Source organism: Martes martes (genome assembly GCF_963455335.1).
Source record: "Martes martes genome assembly, chromosome: 6".
NCBI lineage: Eukaryota > Metazoa > Chordata > Mammalia > Carnivora > Mustelidae > Martes > Martes martes.
Window position 1 is genome coordinate 100,750,080 of NC_137893.1, and position 24,531 is coordinate 100,774,610.

The window sequence follows — 24,531 nt, forward strand, 5'->3', positions numbered from 1 at the left end:
GGCCCTTGCAGAACCTCGACTTTGGACTTCAGGCCTCCAAAACTGTTAGAAAACAAATTTCTGTTGTATTAAGCCATCCAAATTTTTGGTAAGTTGTTACAGTAGCTTTTGCAAACTAATACAGTTCTCTAGTTGGGATGTTTCACATATTAAACAGGAGGTGGTATGCAGTATCAAAGAATGAAAAAGTGTCTGTAAGATTTGGTAACAAGGAGACTGTGGATGATGTTGATGGATAAATCAGTAGAATGGAATTATGAGAATCAAATTGCAGGAGTTGAGGGATGAATAAATACAAGAAAGTGAGAGGATTTAAAGCAAAGTTATAATGATCTTCTTTATAGTTATACTTCTATAAAGCAAAGAATCATAGTTGTAGGTGGAATTGGTATCTGCTTAATTTCAACAATGACTTGCTATACATTGGCTTTCCTTAGAATAATTATGCCCTTTAAGTCATCTTTCTGAACTTGTTTTTCTTCTTTAAGTAAAGATTAAAATAACATCTATCTCAAAAATATATTGCAGAGGTGAAAGGATGCACAAATAAGAAATGCTATGCAAACTAAAATTGTTATTTTCTTTTTTTTTTACAATTACTATTTTCTTACCAAAACACATTTATCACATGTAAGTATATATATTAATAAGTAGTATATATTATGGTTGGTGGCATAATTAGAATCAGAAGTGATTTATGCAATTATTACTGTAAAAGTTCTTCAATAACCTATAATTATAAATTTTAGATATAGGTATTCATTCATTCTCTTTAACTTTAGTAACATTTATTGATGCATATAATTCATAATGGATCTTTGTCCCTAAATCAGAGGGGAAAAATTAAGTTGAGAACTTATCAAAAGGAAGTAAAATTATTTTTTTTTCATTTTTTTTAAATTTTTTTATTTTAATAAACATATAATGTATTTTTAGTAAAATTATTTATATAATCAGTATTAAGAGGTAACAAAAGAGAAATATTCTTCAGGTCAATATGTTTTCAGTTAAATTTATTTATGCATGTGTATGTGTATATATACATGTACACATACATTATATATTATATAATATAGAGAGAGAAGAAGTAGTTAACCAAGAGTGTAATCATTCTATAATCTAACCACAAGCACTAAACTTGGTCAAGAAAAGCTTTCAGAAATTGTCTGGAAGATACACAGATAAACTTTGGAGGAAAAGTGGCGTTCCTCTATATCTATAAGACATGAACCTTACAGTCTGCAGGACTTCTCCAGTCTTTACAAAATTTCTACTGTTACAAGTATTTCACCTCCTTCCATCACCCTTTGCCTTTGAATAGCTTATCAAGTCTAAAAAAATGCAATGACAGCCACCCAAGGACCGAGCATATATCTTTCTCTGGGCGTTTGACATATATATCACAACAACATTTAAGGAGCCCAATGTACAACTCTAGTATGGAACATGTTAACAAGGGACAATTTAATAAATTATATTCTCTGGAATTTTTGTCAAGAGTTTCTTTCAGGAACAACATTATCTTAAAAGTGTTAGAATTTGACTCTGTCAGCTGACTGATATTTTCAACTGATTTTTTTTCTACCAAAACAAATGTGAAATAATAAAATTCTATGAATCTCACAGAGCATCAATTTCCAGAATATCTGACTCAATGTTGTATTTACATTTCAAGGGTACAGATGTAAACTGGTAAAATAATAATATTATATGAAGTTGAATGACAAGCATGGGAAAATAGAAAAACAAGTTGAATTCTCACTATGAAAATTCAGTTTTCTTTCTGCAGAGTTTTTTTTTTTAATTGCTAAGATATTGTTAATGTTTAACAGGTTTCCTGGCATTATATCATCCCATATTTTTCCCCTGCAGAGAATCTAAACATGTGCTACTGGAGATATATATATACACAGGAGGCCACCTCATGCAACAAGAAACAAAGAAGTAAGACTATTACAGATAGTCCAACCACTTTTAATGCCTCCTAATCAATAAGCCATGCACCTAGAGCTCTTAGGACTTGAAAAGCTCTTCCGTGCTATGAGTCTTAGGACGCAAAATATGAAATTAGTCAAAGAAAAAACTGATGGACTAGCACTTTGTGCCCATTTTTAAAATTTATAGCTTAAACTTTTAAATAGAACAGGATTTCTCAACCTCAGCATTGTGGACATAAAGGGCACTCTCTATTGGGTGGAGGAGAAGTCCATTGCAGAAGGTTTACTTGCATCTCTCACTATCCCAGCATTTCTACCCACCAGACTCCACTAGCGCTCCATCCTCCCTCCCTCATCAACTGTGACGTCAAAAATGTCTCCAGACATTACGAAATGTTCCCTGGAGCCCACACTGTCCTCGCTGAGAACCAGGGAAAGGGAGCATGAATCCCTGCACACCAAAGAGACGCAAGCTGTGCTCGTGTGCTGGCCTGTATAGAGAAAATGGCACCAGCCGTGGAGCGTCCTGCTCTGCTATCCTGCTCTCAAGAGCCCATGAAATCTTCCTGAGTGGAAATTGTCAGTGTACATTCTGAAGCATGTCCACAGAAGAATCACAAATCTTAGCGAAACAGGATGGGGGAGATGATGTAAATATGAAGCTGACTGTGAACTGGAATGATGACAGCTTAACTAAATATATCCAAGTAGCGAAGGTGGCTAATGACATCGAGCAGGCTAGCTTAAAATGTTTTTACAATGGAATACAAAAATTTATATTCATAGCAGAACATCAGGAAAAGGTTGAGTTCTGCATAGCACATTTATACATATATATGCACATGTGTGCGTATATGTGCATAGGAACTTGCACATACATGTACATACACATGCATGCATATGCATGTGCATATGTGTGTGAAAAAATTAATTCAAGTACAGCACTCAGCACAGTGCCAGACCCATGGTGAGTGCCCATTAAATGGATAATTGCCGGCTGCTATTCTTAGTAACAGTGATATTGGCACTGATAGTTTTACTTGAATTATTTAATTCTCTATACATTTAAACATTTTAATACTCAGGGATATTTCTCCTAGGACAGACCCCTCTCTCTGTTTCTGTCTCTCTGTCCCTCCCTCTCCTCCTCCCTCTCAACGTCTCTCTCCCTCCGACTACAGAAAATCCTACTCATCTTGAAAGGCCCAGCTCAAGGGTGCACTCCTCTCAGTGGCTTCCCTTAAGGTCCCTCACCTTCCCACATGAAGAATTAATTTCCCCTTCATTTATGTTTCCACAACACTTAGTGCATACTTACATCATAGTGCTTAGCACATTGTATTATAGTTATTAAAGTCTGTGTGCGGCAGGCCCACCACAGCCCCTAGCCCCCAGGCTATGAGCTTTGGAGATTTTATTTATTCGGCTTTATGTCCCTTGTGCTTGCTACATGGTAGGCGCTCAGCAAAAGCATGCCGACCTCAGCTGAATTATCTGGAAAATTCAATCATGTGGAAACCTCATTTCCCAATAATGCCAGATATATGAGGTGTGACCGAAGAGTAGGGCCTTCTATATAGAATCTGGGGCTGTCAGCCTTATATGAAAGGCTAAATAAGTGAAATGATGCAAAGTGTGTTAACTTTTTACCAAGAAAAATAAAAATCTGGATAAATATCAGAACGCTCCTTTAAATTGCACACATTTAAATATGAGTAGGAACAAATGGGAGAGGTGGGAGATGGTAGAACTAGAACATACTATTTTAAGACTTTTAAGTCTCGCTAAGATAAATACATGTGAAAGAGATGACATAATGGGTCTTTTAAAAAATTTTCATTGCCTAACACTGTCAAAAAATTCATATATTAGATGGTTAATAGATTAGACAATGTCTTGAATGTAAAACATAGCTACAAAACATCAGTCTGAGTTACCTCAAGCATCCCCACCACAACACTCCTCAATAATAACATTAGGGAAAGTGAGCTTTATGTATGTGAAATATATAGATGCATCATTGAGTGCACTGTATTGAAGAACGGTCTGCACTGACAGTTCAGTTTCTGAGTTTAATTCAAAACACTAAGTAAAATAAAACCCACAAGTCTGAAGATAGAAGTTTTACATAGAAATTTTAAGAGGTGACCCTAGCTTTGAAAATGGCCAGAAGTATTAGTTTCTTTTTCTTTTCCTACTTCCATTTTAGTTCTTGATTTAAAAAGTGTATGAAGCCACAGATAATACTAAACAAAATATAATAATAATTGGATTTCAAAAGTACCTTTTTTTTAGTTTTTATTTAAAGTCTAGATAGTTAACATATAGTGTAATATTGGTTTCAGGAGTAGAATTTGGTGATTCATCATTTACATATAACATCCAGTTCAGTAGTACTTTTTAAAATTGAATTTTTTTCTGTTGGAACTGTGATGACATGATGTGTAAATGAAGTACTTTTAATCTGTTCCTCCTCACTTTCAGAGACTTAAAGTCAAGGTTCCCAGTTGGCACAATAACTTCTCATTAGTGGAAAGGAAAGATATAGATTTACTTAGCTATCTTCATTTTCTGTGGGGGAAAAGTGACTTCTATGGCTTAATTAAAAGTAAGAGAAATTGCTGTTAAATGCTAGTGTTTTATTCAGTTTTGTTTTGCTTTGGTTTTTGCCTACCTCTACCTCTGGCAAGAGCACCTTGGGAAGGCTATTTTGTAAAGAAATCTGTAGCATGAGGTTGTTTCATTACTGTCTTTGTCTCAACTATAACTAAACGTGTTTCTGATTATAAAAACAATGTTGGCTATAAAAATTTAGAAAGTACACAAAAGGGTAAGAATTAAAATTTCAAACCCACAAGACTGCAATAAACACTTAGTGCTTCCTTCTGATCTGTTTTCCATATGAATTTATTTAAAATAGTATAATTATGCCCCATACTTTAATCAATTAATGTTATAGTCTGAGAACCTTCCAGTGTTATCAAATATTTTTAAAACACAATTTCTACTTGTTATATAAAGTATAGTACCTCCATTTTCCATAAAATGAAGTATGACATTTTCTGTTTAACAAGTTATGTGATTGCAAATAATAATACTGTAGTAAACATTTATGTGTGAATCTGTCCAGTTTGTCTACATCTCTGATATTTCTGTGTAATTCATAAATAACTAGTCTCCCATCTCCATCACTCTTCAACTGTATTTCAAAGAAGAGTTTGATTATTTGTTTAACATATGCTTTCAGGGGCAAGTTCAGAGATAGCTTCCATGACGTTGCTGTTAAGTTGGGTGATATTCATTTCATTATTAAACTTAAAAATGTACCAATTGCTTTTTTATAAATCAAAGATCTGGTTGTTTTTTATTAAGTAAAGGCACCTGGCATCATATTACTTACTTGGTCTGTACATAAAAACAGGTATCCATAAATGGTAGTTATTGTTACAGTAATAACCACCTACTTTTGGCTCCCCTATGGATATAATCCTCTAAACCCTAACAAAATAGATACTCCTACTGAGCTATATGAGTATATACTGACCAATGTATTTATAAAGTATCAGCTATAGTCTTTGTACTGTGATAAGCACTAGTTCTTCTCAAATCATCTGCAATACTTCTACTGTTCTGAAATATTTATTATTGTTTTTATTCTTTTCATATTTGTAAACTTGAGATCCTAAGATATACAGCAGTTTCCCCCATAGAGGAATTCCAAAGTCCATGCTCTTATTGGTATACATCACTATTTTCTATGGTGGCTGAAATCCCACATGGAAACCTGAAATATTCTAAGAGGCACATGTGCTGTTTCCATATCATCCATCCCATATATATATATATATATATATATATATATATATATATACACACACACACACATATATGTTTTAATTTTTTTTAATAAAGAGGGGAGTGCAAAAAGTGAGTCCTGGATATATGACAAAGACAAGGCATTTTCTTACACTGGATTAACGAGCCTCTAGTAATGGATGAATGCCTATTTCAAAGACAAGGAAAGCATTTTGCCAGCGATTCTTTCAGCTGATCAATAGTATATAAAATTGAAATGCAGGGTATACGTGTGTGAGTTTGCATGTTTCAGAGATTGAAAAAGATAACTGGGAAAAAGCCTATACATATTAGCAAAAACAAAACCCACAGAAAACAGTAAGTATAGCATAAACCTACAGGACAATTCAGCAACAATACGTGATAGTAGATTTCAAGAATGTCAACTTAAGTGAACTGAATTGACGTGGAATTGAATTTACTGAACTGAACTTTTATAAATGCTATTCAGTAAATTGGACGGAAACCTTTGCAATCTATACTATCTTAGAGTTTAGAACGGCAAGTCAAGAGAGTATCAATCAAATATATACATGTACTTTAGATTTTAGAAATCATTTCTCAAAGATTTAGGGAAAATATCAAGGATGTTAGGAAATCTTAGATCTTAGAATAGCTCTAAACACATGTTAAAATAAGTAAAGACTTAGCCAAATTATACTCAAGAGTACTGAAAAAACATGCAGATGCAGTTGTAGAAACACTGAGAGCAATGTTTTTCAAACCAGGTATAATTAAAGAATTAGCAAAATTTCAAGATAAACAAATGTTTCGTTGTTTGAAGAAATTAAAATTCTCAAAACTGTGAAATCTGATAAGCTAGACATCAACACCCACAAATATTCCCACATGTATTATTCATAAAAATCAGCATGGATTGATCAGGAATCAATCTATAAATTATTATCAATAGTCTCTTCTAGTAGTCCTTTTTTTAATCATGTTTATTATGTCTTAAATTATGCAGTTCACATACTTAAAAAAATAGAGATGAAAGAAAGTGAAATGGATGGCTAGTTCAGTGGATAACATTTAAAAATATCCTGACCAGGGGCACCTGGGTGACTCAGTGAGTTAAGCATCTGCCTTTAGCTCAGGTCATGATCCCCCGGTCCTGGGATCAAGTCCTGCATCAGGCTCCTTTCTCAGCAGGGAGCCTGCTTCTCCCTCTACCTGCTCTGCCTGTTCTACCTGCAGCTCTCCGTGCTTCTGCTTTCTTTCTGACAAATAAAAAAAATCTTAAAAAAAAAAAAAATCCTGGAGTACCCAAGTGGCTCAGTGGGTTAAAGCCTCTGCCTTCGGCTCAGGTCATAATCGAGGATCCTGGGATCGAGCCCTGCATCCAGCTCTCTGCTCAGCGGGGAGCCTGCTTCCTCCTCTCTCTCTCTCTCTGCCTGCCTCTCTGCCTACTTGTGATCTCTGTCTGTCAAATAAATAAATAAAATCTTTTAAAAAATAATATCCTGAACATATACAACAATAGATTTAAATAAAAGTTGACACTGGGCTGGATCCCTGGACTCTGGGATAATGACATGAGCTGAAGGCAGACACTTAACCAAGGGAGCCACCCAGGTGCCTTCTCATCACTTAAACTTATTTTTTTAACTTTATCTATTTATTTGAGAGAGAGAGAGAACATAAGCAGGGGGAGGGGCAGAAGGAGAGGGAGAAGCAGACTCCTCTCTAAGAACCCAACTACATAGGGCTTCTCCCCAGGACCCGAAGGCAGATGCTCAACAGACTGAGCCACACAGGTGCCCCCTCTCATCACTTAATTTTTAAAGGCACCATCATTATTTAGTATTAAAAAAAACAATGTGGTATGCCAGGCTCTGTCTCTGACAAAAACAACAACCCCCCCCGCCAAATTTAGTATACTTATTTTACAAATGAAACCACTGGACTGAGATTTAAACAAACAAAAATCCACCCATAGACAAATAACTAGTAAATGTTTGAGCTAAGAAACGAACACAAGATTTATCTACCTTGGAATTACTGCTCTTAAAATAAGATCAGCACTTATTAAAGTCTGTCTGGCTGAAACTGTTTCATGGATATTAAGTATTATATACCCAAAGAAAAAGATTTCATAGTCAAATAATTTTGAGGAAGACTAGGTTGCTTTACTCTAAACATTTTCTAAGAATTTAATAATTTTTAAAGATTTTATTTATTTATTTAGCAGAGAGAGAGATACACAGTGAGAGGGAACACAAGCAAGGGGAGTGGGAGAGGGAGAAGCAGGCCTCCTGCTGAGCAGGGAGGCCAATGTGGGACTTGATCCCAGGACCCTGGGATCATGTCCTGAGCCGAAGGCAGACGCTTAACGACTGAGCCACCCAGGTGCCCCTAAGAATTTAATATTCTGATATGTGAACTTCCTAGAGAATGGTTTAACAGGTAGGATTTTCAAATAGATTTGATCTCAGAAGCTTTTTATTCTTTTTTCTTCATTGAGCATTATGAGGGGCTACTGTCCCATTGAGCACCCACTGGGAACTCTGGCATTCTCAAAGACCAAGAAAAATCTTAACATCAGGGACTAGAAATATTCAACAAGGAGAGGGAGGAGGATTGGAGGGGACAAGACAGCTGTCTTTAAATATCTATCTCATCAAAGAACGACATACCATTTCACCAAAGGATAGATCTAGATCTAATGAATGCAAGCTACTGGAGAAAGATGTCACCTGAATATGACATATCAATTAAGAGTTAAAAAAAACAAAACAAAACAGGGGCGCCTGGGTGACTCAGTGGGTTAAAGCCTCTGCCTTTGGCTCAGGTCATGATCCCAGGGTCCTGGGATCGAGCCTTGCATCGGGCTCTCTGCTCAGCAGGCAGCCTGCCCCCACCCGCCCTGCCTGTCTCTCTGCCTACTTGTGAACTCTGCCTGTCAAATAAATAAATAAAATCTTAAAAAAAAAAAAAGAGTTTAAAAAAACAACGATAACAGAAGAACTGTCCAACAAAGGTAGCTTATCGCCTCTAAAGTTGTTACCCAAGAGACTTCTTCACTGGGGGAAAGGTCAGAGAACTCTACTAAGCTTTCTTTTCAACTCTTCTGTTCGATGGTTCATTTGCGGTAATTATCAACTGAAGTTTCCATATATTTAGTATTTCAGGTTATCTGTTCATTTTTGCACCATTTTGAATTAAGCATTTTACAGACAGAAGACATAAAGGTTAATGGTCAGAACCTGCTACAAATGTAATGCCTTATATCAAAATACACATAAATACACACAGACAATTTACATTCATGCCAGCGAGCAATAAAGCTATTCTTCTCTAACTTACAAAACACCAAGTTATTTAAATCATTTTAAATATCAATTTTATGTGTGCATGCTAAAATGGAAGTTTTCTCATTTACAAAATGAAACAAGGGGCCTGGGAAGCATGAGACCATCTAGTATACAGATTGGTGTTAAGAGGAAGGAAAAGCTAGGGAATGTGGAAGGCACATTTCAGATCAATTACTCTTACTTTCAATGTGTCTATACCTGGTTTTCAATGTCTTTACATCCAAAGAAAAGATGATTTGATAGATCACATGGGTTATCAGTGATTTTTACTACAATTAGCCTGTATTTGCATAGTAAGTTAGATGTAAAGTCATTACCTATTGGTGTATTCCTTGATGATCTGATATATGCTAATCTTAATTGTTTCATTTTCAAATCGACTATTGCTCTGGTCCTTGTATATTCGGAATTCAGCCGCTGTCACTGCTTCCCCATGAGGAATTTGAGTCAGATCAAACCGGAATTCTTTGTAATGCCTTCGCTGGTGAGAAAAATCTTTGTCTCTTTCAACTGAAGAAGGGGGAAAAAAAAAAAAAGGGAAGGAAAAAAGTTAGTCCTTTATAAAATATGGAAATTAATGGTAAATGCTCCAGCTTTGAAAATGAAAACAAACAAGTAGGATATTATAAAACTGGGAAAACACTACAGCCACAGACCCATACATGTTTCCAGTCGAAGGAAATTCCACAAACCAACAACCTTTAGTTCAGAAGCAATATAACCTCTGTGGCTTCATACAAATTCCTGGATCATAAATAGAAAGGCTATCCAAAAATATTTTTAAAAGCAAAGGTTGTAAAATGATTACTAACATGTATCAGGTACCAGAACACAGAAGGGTTCATACAGGAATTAGAAATAAGTTATAGAAACCCCCAGGGATCCAGGTGAAGTCAGTGATGAGATTTAGCACACCTGAGGGAGGAAACTAGGAAGGACTGAGAAACTGCAGGCACATAAGGACCATGTTTTTGACATTATAAAGGTCAAGTAAATAAAACAAATTCACGTTCACAAGAAAGAGTATTCCGAAAATGCCTTCCCCAGAAATTTTTTTTCTCCTTTTAGCAAATAAAATGTTCTTTTATTTTAAAAAATAGCACTTTTATTACTTCTTATAGATTGTTTAGTACAACTTCCTTACCCATGGTGCAGCATAAAGCCGTCCAAAGACCTCTGTCTGTTCTTACTCAAAATACAGGGAAACATATTTTCCCCCTTCAACAACCTTCCTGCTAAATGAAGTCAGAGAACTTTTCCTCTTGGGAACATGATGGAATGTTGAAGAATTCAGGACAGTAAGTGTCGGGCATATTATTATATAACCTGGCTTTGTAAAATAGAGTGTCATTTCATACAGTCTATAGCCACTGGGCACCAAACACCTTCTTAAGGAATTATCTATTCAAAGGACTCATTTTTTTAAGTATTGCACTATCATTTGATGGAGTTATGTTTCTCAATATTGGTAGCTTTCTCAAAATCTCCGTTATCTAGGATACTGTAAGACAGGATCACAAAAATCTCACTGCAAAGCACTATGCACGAGGTATCTCATAATTACAGCCTGTAATCGCATTTGTGCATGTTCTCAGTGATGTTTCATTGCCAAAAATTTGTTATAAGAAGATAAAAATGTTAAAGTTCTATAAATGAATTCTCAAGTTGAAAAAATTGCATGAAGATATGAAAATATCTTGAGGGGGTTCATTAAAATCATATCAACACTGCTATAAATATCTGAAACCTAGGGTCTTAAACTAGGGGAAAGATTAATATTAAGGAAGAGAGAAGAGGGTCATGACCATCCAGGAATGACTGTGGAAGCCAAGGATGCTAGAACTCTGTGTTCCACGGCCAGATGGGTTCCATGTCTGTGAGGAAGCTCATGACAAAGAAATGCATGATTTGTTGCCTTATATACTTCAAAAAAATCTTCAGTTTATTTTCCCCAGGAGTAGGAGGTTGTTTAGGAGAGCAAGGAGCTCATCTCCACCTCTACCTCCCATAACTAAGCCAGCAAAGAAAAATATAAGCTATGCCTGGGGGCATTTTTGTCCTGTGGAGCTTGGCAAGGATGGTGCTCTTGGGCTCTCTGGCTGACATCACCTCATATGAGTCATGTTTTGTTGTTTTTGGTTTTTTTGTTTTTTTTTTAAATATCACTATCTTGGTCCTAAGAGAGGTCCACTCCCAGAGAGATCATCCATCAACTTTTCCCTAAATAAGGAAGATAATCTCATTTTTTTTAAAGATTTTATTTATTTATTTGACAGACAGCAATCATAAGTAGGCAGAGAGGCAGGCAGAGAAGAGGAAGCAGGCTCCCAGCCAAGCAGAGAGCCTGATGCAGGGCTCGATCCCAGAACCCTGGGATCATGACCCGAGCCGAAGGCAGAGGCTTTAACCCACTGAGCCACCCAGGCGCCCCGATAATCTCATTTTTAGGATGCTATTTTAGTCTGTAATTTAAACCTCTTTTCTGTCTAAACTTCTATTGCCAATAGAATAGACTGGTATGAACACCTCTCCCATGTCTCTATTTGCCCATTCTCCCAACTTGGCTGTGTGAGAGGGAAAGTGCAAGGGTAGAAAATGCCTAAAAACTGGATAATCTACTAACGGAAAGCACCTTAAAACTTGTCATGTTAAAACTTGCCACAGCTTTTGTTTACAGTGGACTGAATTTAATCCACTGCAAACCTGTTCTTTTCTGATCCTGATTTAAATGAAGTAGATGATATTATAAAACAGTATTTAAATAGCCCCCATTATATTCTGGTCCTGTTTTAAGCATTGTATTAAGAGTAACATACTATACTTTGTAACAACCAGTGAGGTAGGTTCTACTATTATCTTCACATTGAAGATGAGTAACTGAGGAGACAGAATAAATACCCAAGAATATGAATCAAGCATTTGAGGACTCCAAGGAATGAAATCTGAAATCCCAGATACACAAGCCGAAAATTCAAAAAGCTCTGAAACATGAATGTTTGGCTTCAAGTTAATTTGGCAGGAGAACTGGAAATTAGCTGATCTGAGGCAACTTAAAGTCTCTATTTATCCTACTTTATATAAATATTTATTGCTTTGCTGCAGAAACGTTCATGTTTGACTAGACTGCCCTGCTCCAGACTCTGCTTGAGGAGTTGCATATTTTTTCATAAGTGCACCAACCAGCCATTCAAAAATACATTTTTCTGTTCTGAAAATCAATATTTAAAATTCTAAATAACAGTTGCCATGTGATTTTTCATTATCAATTTTATATTTGAAATTTAGACACCCCCCCCCAAAAACCCAAACTTACAGTCCTCAAAATAAAGCCTGAGACATGAGTTTGTTAGGGTCCATTCTAAAGCATGCACCTGCATAATGCAAATAAGTATTGAATTCATATTATGTAAAGTCATCTACTGTTCTGGAATCCCCCGTGAGATGTTAGTATAATAAGGTGGAAAGCTAGAATTTCAGCTGTTACTCTAAAATTTCAGTTTTCTAATCCAGGCTATTTAACCTAACCCCTTAAGGGGGCAAATTTTCAAAGAGTTTAATAAAATTCTATATTAAATATACCACACAAAATAAAGTTGCAGTGCAGATTTGTCCAGTGACTCAAATTCCTATATCCTATTGCTTTGAATTATAATTGCACTAGTAAATTTCATGGGACATGTTGGAGTGAATAATGGCATAAAATGTGTATTTATACAGCCTTGCACTCCTAATGATGCTCACCAATATTCACAAGGTAATCTCAGTTACCTCAAAGAGCAAAGCTAGGGAGGTGTCAAATATTAATACCCCTAATTTAAGAATAAGAAATTGGGTGATGACAGCTAGGTGGTAACAGATGTCTGTCTTCTAAAGCTTATTATAAATCTTTGCTCAATGTCCATACCACCTAGGTAATGACATCCTACTGTTCTGTACTTAGAGACTAGTTCATAGCTAGTATATTTATACAATGTTTCTCAAGCAGTACGCAAAAAGGTGGAGAATAGGCTGGAGAATAAGGGCTTGATCAATAATGGTTAATTAGCATAACACAAACAACACTTGACCCAAAGAAGTCTAAGAAATACTGAACCGAAGACTGTATGACTGGATGAAAATCTGATTCTATCTCTTCACTAAGTGCCGTCCTGCCGCATTACCTATTGAGGAAAGGCATGATAATTTCTCTAACTCTCATTTGTTTGGCACGTGCTTCGTTTGATCTCAGACCTTACTATGTCTCTAAGTTTCTATAACTTGCCCAAAAGCCCACTATATGAATAATTGGGAGAGAACAAATTTCATTCCACAGTCAAGAATTCAATTCCCAGGGTGCCTGGGTGACTCAGTCAGTTAAGCATCTGCCTTCAGCTTAGGTCACAATCCCAGGGTCCTGGGATCGAGCCCCACATCAGGCTCCCTACTCAACGGGGAGCCTGCTGCTCCCTCTCCCTCTACTGCTCTCCCTCCTTGTGTGTGCTCTTTCACTCTCTCTCTCTCTCTGTCAAATAAATAAATAAAATTGAAAAAAAAAAATTCAGTTCCCAAGCCCATAACACTGTGTTTGTTTGTTTTTCTTGGATGTAGTTTTGTTTGTTTTATCTCATTATCACTCAGCAAAGTTGATCTTTTGAAGCTTTCATTATCCTCTATGTTGCTCCTATTCTACAGAAGATGTCATACTTTCTGGATTCTGCTCATTCTTCTAGAACTCAGTCCCTCCAATCTTTATTGTAGTAAATGTCATGTTATATTCAGTTATTTAATACTGATGCCATTTCTTCTTATCTAAGGAAATTTTTATGAATAAGCATGTGATTGTATTTATAATGTGAATTAATATTATGTAACATCTGTATTAGTATGCAAGATCATCCTTTTACTACAACCATATTTAAAAATAAATGTAACTGACCAACTGGATCTTTCTATATTCTAATATTTTCTCCACCAGGCCTACTACCAAAACTACCCTCCCAAAATAGATGAAAAAGAACATACAGACATGTTTTATATTTAAGTGTAAGCTTTTTATAGGTGATATCCCTGCTGTGTTTATATCTGATGATTTGGGTACATATTAAGCATTGTTTCACCATATATGCAGTGTATTATAACCCACTGCACATATAAATGGCTTGGAAAGCTTAAAAGATAAACAAGTAAACAAGAAAAAAATCAGAAACATACGATTTTTGTTTTTTTAATTCATATTGTATTAACTATTTGTTCTCTCAAATCACTCTTTAAGTTGAATGTTAAACCCACTAAATACCATAAGATTCCTCAATCATTTTCATCATCATTTCTAATAAAATCTGTATTGCCAGGTTAAAATATGTGACTCCATAAAATCATAATTACATTCCTATTGCGTTCTAGAAAAGACTCTCTTAATCACTGGACAAACAAGAAACAAACAAAAAAACAAAAACAAAGGCAGGAGGTTTCAATCATTGGAAGCAGATCCAGATTGGTCAAGGGGATAGAATTACACATGTTAAAACATACTGAGGTCAGGAGGTTGACCCTTTTCTGTAGTGAAGACCATTCCTTTATCCCATACCACAGACGCCATTTCTCTGCTAGGAAGTGGAAAGGAGAGTTTGGGAACACACATAAGTAGATTAAAAATGCACATCTGTATCAATCAATTCACTTATGAAAATTGCACTTAAAAGGAGAACACAGTGACCTGCCCAGACTGCTATTTTCATATCTGCCTACATATCTAACAAGGTCCATAGGCCATGTTTTGCCAATGGTCATAGAGTAGTACACGAGTGCCACCCACTCTTCTCCCACTGCCAGTTAGGATGCATGCTTGTTTGGAAGATTGCTAGGTATAAGCCAATGAATGTCACCATAAAGGTTAAATAAATCTCCCAACATAGGATTGTTTACTTATGTAACATGATGGCTGTCAATAGTGTGTTCTGCAAAAATTAAAAGCAGTTGCTTTCCTGCATATATATATATGTGCAAACTCAGAGAAACCACCAAGAATTCAGCAAAATTGATAGTTTACCATTCAAAACACAATCACAACAATGGTGGTGAATATTCTCTTCTAGGAAGCAGGCTGTCGTCTACTCCAAACACTTGCATCTACGTGAACTGCCTGGAGCAACCGGAAGCTCCCCTATGCTGACAGAACCAGAGAATTTATTATTATTATTTGGTTCTAAAAAATGGCCACATCAAAGCATCCAAGAGGTAAAATATGAATCAAAAGATTCACATTCCATAATTCACGGGCTGACAGTACAAAGAAACAGTTAAAAGAAACAGAAGCACCAAACTACATTCTAAATGCTCTAAATCGCCAACGTTTCGCAAAGATTAAGCTTCTCATGTTGAAAGACAGACATGGGACCCTTTTATTGCTGAGGTATGACTTAACGGAAGTTCATGACTGATTGCAGTCCCTCTCACTCCCAAACAGACACCTCTCTGAAGGTCTTTATCATTAGTAGAGATTGGATGGAAATGTCCCGATTAAAGATTTTCATATCTACCATATCTGAAGAGTAGAATTAATTGTCAGAGGATTACAGTTTTATCTCTGTAGTGATTTATCTGCCCTCTTCAAGAGATGCATTCATGGGCAATCAGTCTCAATCTCCCACACAAGGGCTATAACACGGAAGACACAAATAGAATCAGTAGCTGCAAGGCAAAGATAGCGTCCTCCCAGGAGCCTCACCAGCTGTTGAAAGAGCACAGATCATGGTTTGCTGCTGAGTGCAAAAAATCATTAAGCGATTACTCATAGAATTATTACTTATCTGCGATGCATTTTAAAGTAAAAGGGGAAAAAAAGGCAAAGATAACATGTGACTACCCAGAAGTATCACTTCACAAGACGTCCTTCACAGACTAGTCCAGTGAGAAACATAAACTGGTCCTAGAAAGGCCTATTGGCGATTGGTGAGCTCACACACACACATGGTCCTTTGAAGGGATAACCATTCCAGAGAGTGTGGTAAACTCCAGATTCCAGAAACCCTAAGAGCCTCTTAACACCACAGTCATGTTTGACCTGAAGGAGAGAAAACTGTCCCCCTGAACGTATTGTTTCAAAGAACAATTCAACTGGCTTTCCCATGTTCTATAGTTAAAACGCCCTTACTTGTTTTCATAAATGCTTCCTGAATTCAGTTTTATAGAGAAGGAAATCTCAAAAGAAAGGTAAGATGGCTAAATACTTTAAATATTTTAATGAAATGGCTAAACAGATTGGTTTCCTGAGTCAATTATGAATACATGTAATTTTGAAATTTATAAAATTTAATTAAGCATCCAATATCTAAATGTTATTTTGCTTTAACAAACATAAGAGACTTAGGAACACAAAGAACACAATCTTGTACAAAGAGAGCTTGGAACTGGGGTGAAGATGATGTGTGTTCTACTTGCCCTCAGACTGGAGGAACCCAGCACTCAGCCCTCGGTAGTTATCTAGATTACTACAATGATAGCTTTACAGATTAAGCATTGGCATGAAAATGGATATATTGTATAATGATAAACTATAATAGCAATAAGTTAAATCATTTTTTATTTGATAAAATTAATATATTATTAATATATTTCAAATTTTTGTTCCTTCTCCCTTATTGGATGCAGTCCATCCCCTGGCTGTCAGAGGACTGCTTTTCTTTTTCTTGTCTTCCACATATACTCATCTTGATTATCCTAAAAATAGCTACTGGGCTACTTTTCCATTTATTCAATCCCAAAATATTTATTGGACAACTGCTATGGGCCAAATCCTAAAAGCTAAGGAGATATAAGAAGAAAAGAGATAGGAGCTCAGGATGAGAAAGAAAGACACAGAAAAGTACAATTTTGATACAATTGTGTTGAGGCTACCGGGGATGTGTATAATATAAGGCAGTATAAAAAAGTAAAGAACAACACATTGTATGTAGGAGGCTGCAGGAGGAGATCATTTTGAGCTTGGTCTCAAAGAAGTTTCATCAAGTAAAGGGTTCATTTCGATGGAAAGAGATTTGAAGGCCATAGCCAAAGTTATAAATAATAAATAGTTCATTGTCATTGCACAATATGGAGTCTAGGAGGTCAGCAGTGGGATCTGAGGAATAGTAACAGTTTCCTGAGAACGGATCAATGTTTTCCACTCCTCCCATCCCTTTGGGTGCATTATGTCTTCTAATAATTAAAGACAAGAACTTATATTTTTATAATCGATATCATAGGCAAGTATATAGTCAACACTCAATTTTGAAAGAAAGTTGGAAGAGTTAATGATGCCTTAATAATCCTCTCCCTGTCCTAACTTGATGGTTTTCTTGACCCTGTTCTCTAAGATGCTTTCCCCATTTTCAGAATTTCAAATCCACCTTCACTTAACATCCCCAGTTCCAGGGCACCTGGGTGGCATCTACCTTCGGCTCAGGTCATGATCCCTGGGTCCTGGGATGGAGCCCGTGTCTGGCTCCCTGCTCTGTGGGGAGTCTGCATCTCTCCCTACTTATACTCTTTCTCTCTCTCAAATTAATAAATAAAATCTTTTTTAAAAAATCTCCAGTTCTATCCTAAAGATACAAACGTGGTGCTCCGAAGGGACACATGCACCCGAATGTTTATAGCAGCAATGTCCACAATAGCCAAACTGTGGAAAGAGCCTAGATGTCCATCAACAGATGAATGGATCAAGAAGATGTGGTATATATACACAATGGAATACTGTGCAGCCATCAAAAGACATGAAATCTTGCCATTTGCGACGACGTGGATGGAACTAGAGGGTATCATGCTTAGCGAAATAAGTCAATCGGAGAAAGACAACTATCATATGATCTCTTTGATATGAGGAAGTGGAGATGCAAGGCGGGGGGGGGTTGGGGGAGTAGGAAAAGAAAAAATGAAAAGATGGGCTTGGGAGGGAGACAAACCATAAAAGACTCAATCTCAAGAAACAGACTGAGGGTTGCGGTGGGGAGGGGGGACGGGAGAGGGTGGTGGGGAAATGGACATTGGGGAGGGTATGGGCTATGATGAGTGCTGTGAAATGTGTAAACCTGGCGATTCACAGACCTGTACCCCTGGGGATAAAAATACATTATATGTTTATTAAAATAAAAAAATTTATTAAAAAAAATAAAATCTCCAGTTCTAATACCACAAACACTACTTTGAAAATTTCTGTCCATGTTAATTTCTCCTGCTGAGGACCCCATAACACTTTTTCCGTACCTCCCTTTAGATAATGGACATGACATAATTAGGAGTGCTGGATTTGAAGTAAGAAAACCTTGAATTCAATCTTATTTACCTAACTTAGTAAAGAGTGTGATGTTAGAAAAGTGACTCAACATTCCTATGCCTTTATTTATCCATCTTTAAAATGGAGATAGATAACAAAAAGGTCTACTTCAGTGTGTAGTAAAAGTTAAATGATATTTGAGAGAGTCTGAGTGTAAGTGTCCAGAACACAGCAAGTTCTCAAAAAGCGGTAGCTATCCTATTAATCACTTTCCGCGTGCATTGTAATTATTATGTCACCCATGGGTAAGACATTTTAGAGAAATATCCATGTTTTCTTCTTCTTTTGTTTCTTATCTTTATATTCCTGCATAAATGCCAAACAGAACTTTGTATATGGGAAATGGTAGATAAAATTTAAGTATAGAAAATTTGCTACCTGTCCTAAAAAACACAGCCTTTTTGATTATCAAAATGTCACTGTATCTGGAATATAGGTATCTTAATAAAGGGGATTAATATTATGGGTTTTTAAAATTCATTATAGTGGAGTTAAAAACTTTCAAGTTAGAGCTAGATTTTTACAAGAGTGGATAGAAAATAATTGTATTTACTTGATACCTTGCTTGGCTATTTCACATGTGTAAAGTAAAGAACACAGTTGTGCATATTTTGACATTCACATATTACCCATAATCTAATCAAATTTACTGATTTTGACACCTCTCTTTTAAGGGAGTCTGAGAGTCACTTAGTTATTTTTCCCCCTGAGGACAACAATACATCATAAAGCACAGAAAATATTTTGTTATTGTTTTTATAAGAAGTTTTTTATACAAGAAATTATGAGTTGGAATTTAAAACAAATGTTCATCTTTTGTGGATTGAATATTAATATTTAACTTCAAAAATTGTTTAGGGTAAATACAGAATACCTGTCTAATTCACTTTGTGTAATAAGAAATGATTATTTAGTGATGAGTGTGTATATTTAGTATATAAATAATGGATTTCCATCACACTGTGTACAAATATTTGAGAAAAGTTTGTGTTTGTCTATAAGAACTCAACAGAAAAGCCCAGCTGTCTGATAATCACCTCTTGGTAAATATTTAGTTCTCATGTTTTCTTTAGTAGAAAAATCTGTGGGTTTTATAGATTGCCTGGCAGCTAGAGGTCAACCATTCTAATCTCACCAGATTTCACTGAATGACCTCGTGAATTCTTCTGTTCCATCAGTAAAATAAAACAGTTGATTTTTAGCCATCCGAAGGTGACAGAGGTTACAGTAAGTTGGGATACAGCAAAGAACCTTCCTTTACATCTTGACTACAACGCTATGATAGTTTATCTACAGTGAATGCTTGTGGTTATCTGACAAAAACAGGTCAAAGGTTTTGTGAGTTTTCTTCTGAAATTGCTCAGTGCCTTCTCTAATGACTGATAATTGAAAACAGAGACTGGAACTATACAATGTGGTGGGTGACAGATAAGCAGTAGATTAATGTCAATACTTGGTTAGGAGACACTAAAAGGTCAGGAGTCACAGGAATTAGCTATTGTGCTACTGTGACAAGACAGACATCAAAAGTCTATTATCCCTTCAACAGCCCTTCTCCAAGCCTGAAATCTATTCTCACTTCCTCTGGTTATAATTAAGACATAATTTTGATTTCATTGTACACATGATGTCAAACTGAAGGCCCTCACCCTAAGTGAACCAATTGTCAGGGTTTTCATAGCTTTATTTATATAATAAAGATTTTTTTTCATATCGCAATTTTAATGTACTCATTGCTCCTTTCGGAGAATTTTAGAAACCTTGTATCCAGCAAAAAAGAATTATATTTAATGGGAAGAAAGAAAAACCAGAATAAATTCGTTTGGAATTTCTCTATGGGGGTAAAATGAAGTTTAAAGCAGAGTTTACAGACTATGAAGGACTTGAGAATTTTTATAGCTGAACATATAAATGTCTTTCTCAAATTTAGTGCTTTAGATTTTAAATTGATACAATACCTTTAATAGAGTTCACTCAAGTTCAATCTGCAGTTCAGTCTGTCATTTCGAAACAAAAGCAAATTGAATTGCTGCCACGAAATGGGTTGCATCAGTGAATTTTGGTAGATGGAAAGAGGTCACAGAGAAATGTGATTGTATTTAATGACATATAAGGTTATTAGAGACATAACTACATAGTTTACAGGTTTTTAAGAAAAGGAATAGAATGATATATAAGAATATATTACACATGTACTCTAGGTAATATAAGAGTAGCTTATCTATCTGTCTGCTTAGGCAAGAACCATAAGGAGCCTTGGTGGCCCCTGTTTGTTTCCTAAGAAGTGTTTATTTGCTCTCTGTCTCCCTCACTAGATTTTAAACTTGATAACAACAACACTTTTGCTTGGCTCATTGCCGTACATTCGATTCCTACCTCAATCTCTGGCACATAGTACGTGTTCAATAGACACGTGGAATGAATGAATATAGGAATATATAGTCAACTTCTGGTTCTCTTTTTGGTTTGTTGGTTGTTTCAGGAGGGAGAGTATGTAGACCCTGTTACTCCAACTTAGCCAAAAGTAGAATCCTTCAACCATTTATTCTTAAATGAGTCCTGCCAATATTACAATATAGTATTATTCCTAACAATGTGTTCAAGGAATTCAAGTAAACAATGATAACTTAGAATCTCAATGCCATATATTTGTTTTTCAGTTTTCACTAGCTATCTTAAAACTTAAAAATACATGCTAGACTAATAGAATCTCTGTAATTCTTAAATGGACATATTACTCTTGGGGAAAGAGAAAAGGGTAATAGAAAAATTAAATAGCATTGTTTTCATTTTATGGTTATTAATAAAATTGTATTGAAAATAATTTCCAGGGGCACCTGGGTGGCTCAGTGTATTAAAGCCTCTGCCTTGACTCAGGTCATGATCTCAGGGTCCTGGGGTCGAGCCCCGCATTGGGCTCTCTGCTCAGCAAGGAGCCTGTTTCCTTCTCTCTCTGCCTATCTCTCTGCCTACTTGTGATCTCTCTCTCTTTGTGTCAAATAAATAAATAAAATCTTAAAAAAAAAAAGAAAAGAAAAGAATTTCCAGAATTAATCATGTGCTTTATAAGTAATATTTATGTAGTTTTTGAATATAATTCATATATTCTCATTGATTTTTCTCTCTATAAAAATGCTTAAGAATTTCATTCTTCCACTGTATATATATAAAGTATATAACCAAGTCTTTGGTAACATGTTCATAATTGTTTAATCTTATTTCTAAATTACTGAAAATAGTTGCTCCCTTTGAAAATATGTTTTGTTTTTGTTACGTTTCTATTAAAAAAATAAATATTCTAACGGCTAAATAAAAGCTGTTTGTTATGTTTGTTATGTTTGTCTAACATCTTCCTTGAAAGTTAAAGTTTATTCCATACATCTGTACATTGACAGATAGTACATAACTTGCTTAACATTTCTTTATAGCACATTATTAAAATGGTGTTAGATGAATCTATACATTGAACTAAAAGATGTTTTCTATAATTGGAGGCCTACTTCAGAACATGTGTTAGATTTAATAAAGATGTAACAGGTGCCAAAATCAATAAAGAAATCATACAACCTCCCCACATTTCTTGAAGGAGACCACACTGTAACTAGAGCCAAGGGACCCTTAGCGGTCTCAGGTCACAGAGTATTCATAGGAACAGTCTCATATTTTGGTCGATCTGGTTTCACACTCCTGGGCTTCTCCTTTGTATTGGGATTTGGGGTCAACCACAAAACTCAGAGCAAAATTCATCACTGAGCAATATCGGGTTTTGAGTTCAAACTATACAAACCTTCCAAGTTTCTTAAGATGCACACCTGGAAGGAACAATAAGTCTTCTGAGATCCAAGGCAGACAGTCTCATTTTAGGTTCAAATTTAACAACTTCCTGAGTCTCCAATCCAATTTTATATCAATTATCAGAAGGTCTGTATCCTAACATTTTTGTTGCTAAAAGTTTGACATGTCCCTCATATTATTTAATAATCCATCCAACTAACTTATATGTACTGTTTCATAAAGAACCAAATTCAGCAATAGGAAAAGCTAAAGACCAAGCTTATTTAAACCACATATTACTCTAAAAGGTCAGGAACTGATACTATCTAATACCTCCAGAAATGAGTATGATGAGTTTGGGTTAAAATAAGGACACCTGAGTACTAGATGTTTAAGAAGGAGGTGGACTCTTAGATTGCTCTCCACATCTGCGCTGCTCAGTGGCTGCTCTTCCCCACTGAGTCTCAGTTTGGAAATTTCCTGGCAAGAGGAAATGGTGGCATCCCCAGACACAGTGAGAGTTTGGTAGTATAGTGAGAGTGTGGTAGCATACTGAAAACAGAGAAACCAGACAAACTTAAGAATACCGAATGCTGAGTTCCCAGGCCTCTTTCCCCTATTTGGTTCCCATAATGTCTGACAGCCAGGCTTGTAACTAGCAGACAAGAGAATTGAAGAGTCCTCTCATTGAAATATGGCCATTCCAGAAGAAGGACTAAGTCTCCACAAAATGGCAAACAAGAATATCATAAAGAGAAAATGATACTGACAAGTTCCACCCATATGTGAAAATCTTCTAATCAGCTTTTTAATCTCTCACTATTTACTAAAAGCAGAGAAACAAAAAGATCGCTAGGTATCTGAGAAAATTCTTTACCGTCAAATAGAGAGACAAAGTAGCTCTTTGAAAGAGGAATTTGAAGGAACTTAAAAAAAAATCACTATTAAAAAGCTACCATAATATCCTTTGAGAGATAAGAGAAGATATTATATTCATGAAACAAGAAGATGCTGTAAAACAAACACATAGTCATTGCTAAAATATCTCTTGTAAATAAGGCTAAAATCAACCTCAGTTTGAAATATTAAGTTGAAAAATTCTTCAGAAAGGAGAGCAATTAGTCAAAGTCAAAGGAGTGCAAAACAGAACAGGAGACGAAGACTAAAGAAGGAGAAAGAAAAGGATGAGTACAGAACTGGTCCCAATAATCATGATTCTATAAAGAGAGATGTGGGGAAGGGAGGAAATTATTGAAGAATTAATTCAGTTCACTGATCAAAAGCATAACAGTTTCAGGACTGAAAATGTCTGCTTTGTGAAGAAAGATTCTCCGAGCTCCCAGAGACAAAATACAAATCACATATGTAGGAACCCATGAATCAAAATGGATGCCAGCTGCTCAAAGACAACACTGTAATCTAGAAGACAAAGGGGCAAATGCCTTCAAAATCATGATGAAAAGTTATTTATACCCTATAATACCAGACTCAACTAAATTAGCCATCAAATATGAAGGTATAATAAGGATACTTTAAGACATGGAAGATATTAAAAATCTGATTCCCCAAAGAATTTCTTTGGAATGTCCTATACAAGTTGTACCACCAAAATGAGGAAGTAAGCCAGAAAGAAAGTGAAAGCATGGGCCACCAGAAAAGGAGGTTTAACATCTTTGGAGAACCAAAGATGATTTCCAGAATGATTTTGAAGGGAGATCTCAGGATGACAGCTGTGCTCCAGGCACTAGGAAACAGTCCATCTTGGGTGTGACTCAACAGGACGATACATGAAGGTTAACATTTGCAAAGATGGCATTTCCCATTAATACTGTTATTTGAACCTGACAAACCAGACTAGTACCTATAAGTAGCTTTCTTGACATATAAAGTTCCTACTCTCTCCTGAAAGTCCCACTGCCTGGGTCCTCTGAGAATAGTCACTTCCTCTCACAGTAAAGTTTTTTTGTCTTTTGGTTTCTTTTTTTTTTTTTTAATTTATTTATTTGACAGAGAGAGAGAGATCACAAGTAGACAGAGAGGCAGGCAGAGAGAGAGGAGGGAAGCAGGCTCCCTGCTGAGCAGAGAGCCCAATGTGGGGCTCGATCCCAGGACCCTGGGATCATGACCTGAGCCGAAGGCAGAGGCCTCAACCCGCTGAGCCACCCAGGTGCCCCTTGTTTTCTTTTTTTAACTTATTCCTCAGAGCTGGTTGCTGACCATGGTGGGCCTAGATGTTGAGACTATGGAAAAGCTCATACCTTCTCATTATGTTTCAGTTGACCTGGCCTTGCTACACTCCACCACCCCCCAACAAATTCCCAGGGCACTATCTCCTCAAAAAGGGGCCTTTAAAAACTGT

At 36.1% G+C, this 24,531-nt stretch overlaps 1 protein-coding gene across 1 annotated transcript in view; it reads right to left on the reverse strand.

The window, feature by feature from the left end:
• Nucleotides 1-24,531, reverse strand: part of BMP5 (bone morphogenetic protein 5) — a gene marked incomplete at its 5' end in the record, with an annotated part of 111,247 nt that overhangs the window by 45,926 nt on the left and 40,790 nt on the right. The window contains one exon of the mRNA XM_080807099.1: nucleotides 9,424-9,616. Coding sequence (XP_080663225.1) covers nucleotides 9,424-9,616 — 193 coding nt within the window. The remainder of the gene's footprint in view (nucleotides 1-9,423; nucleotides 9,617-24,531) is intronic.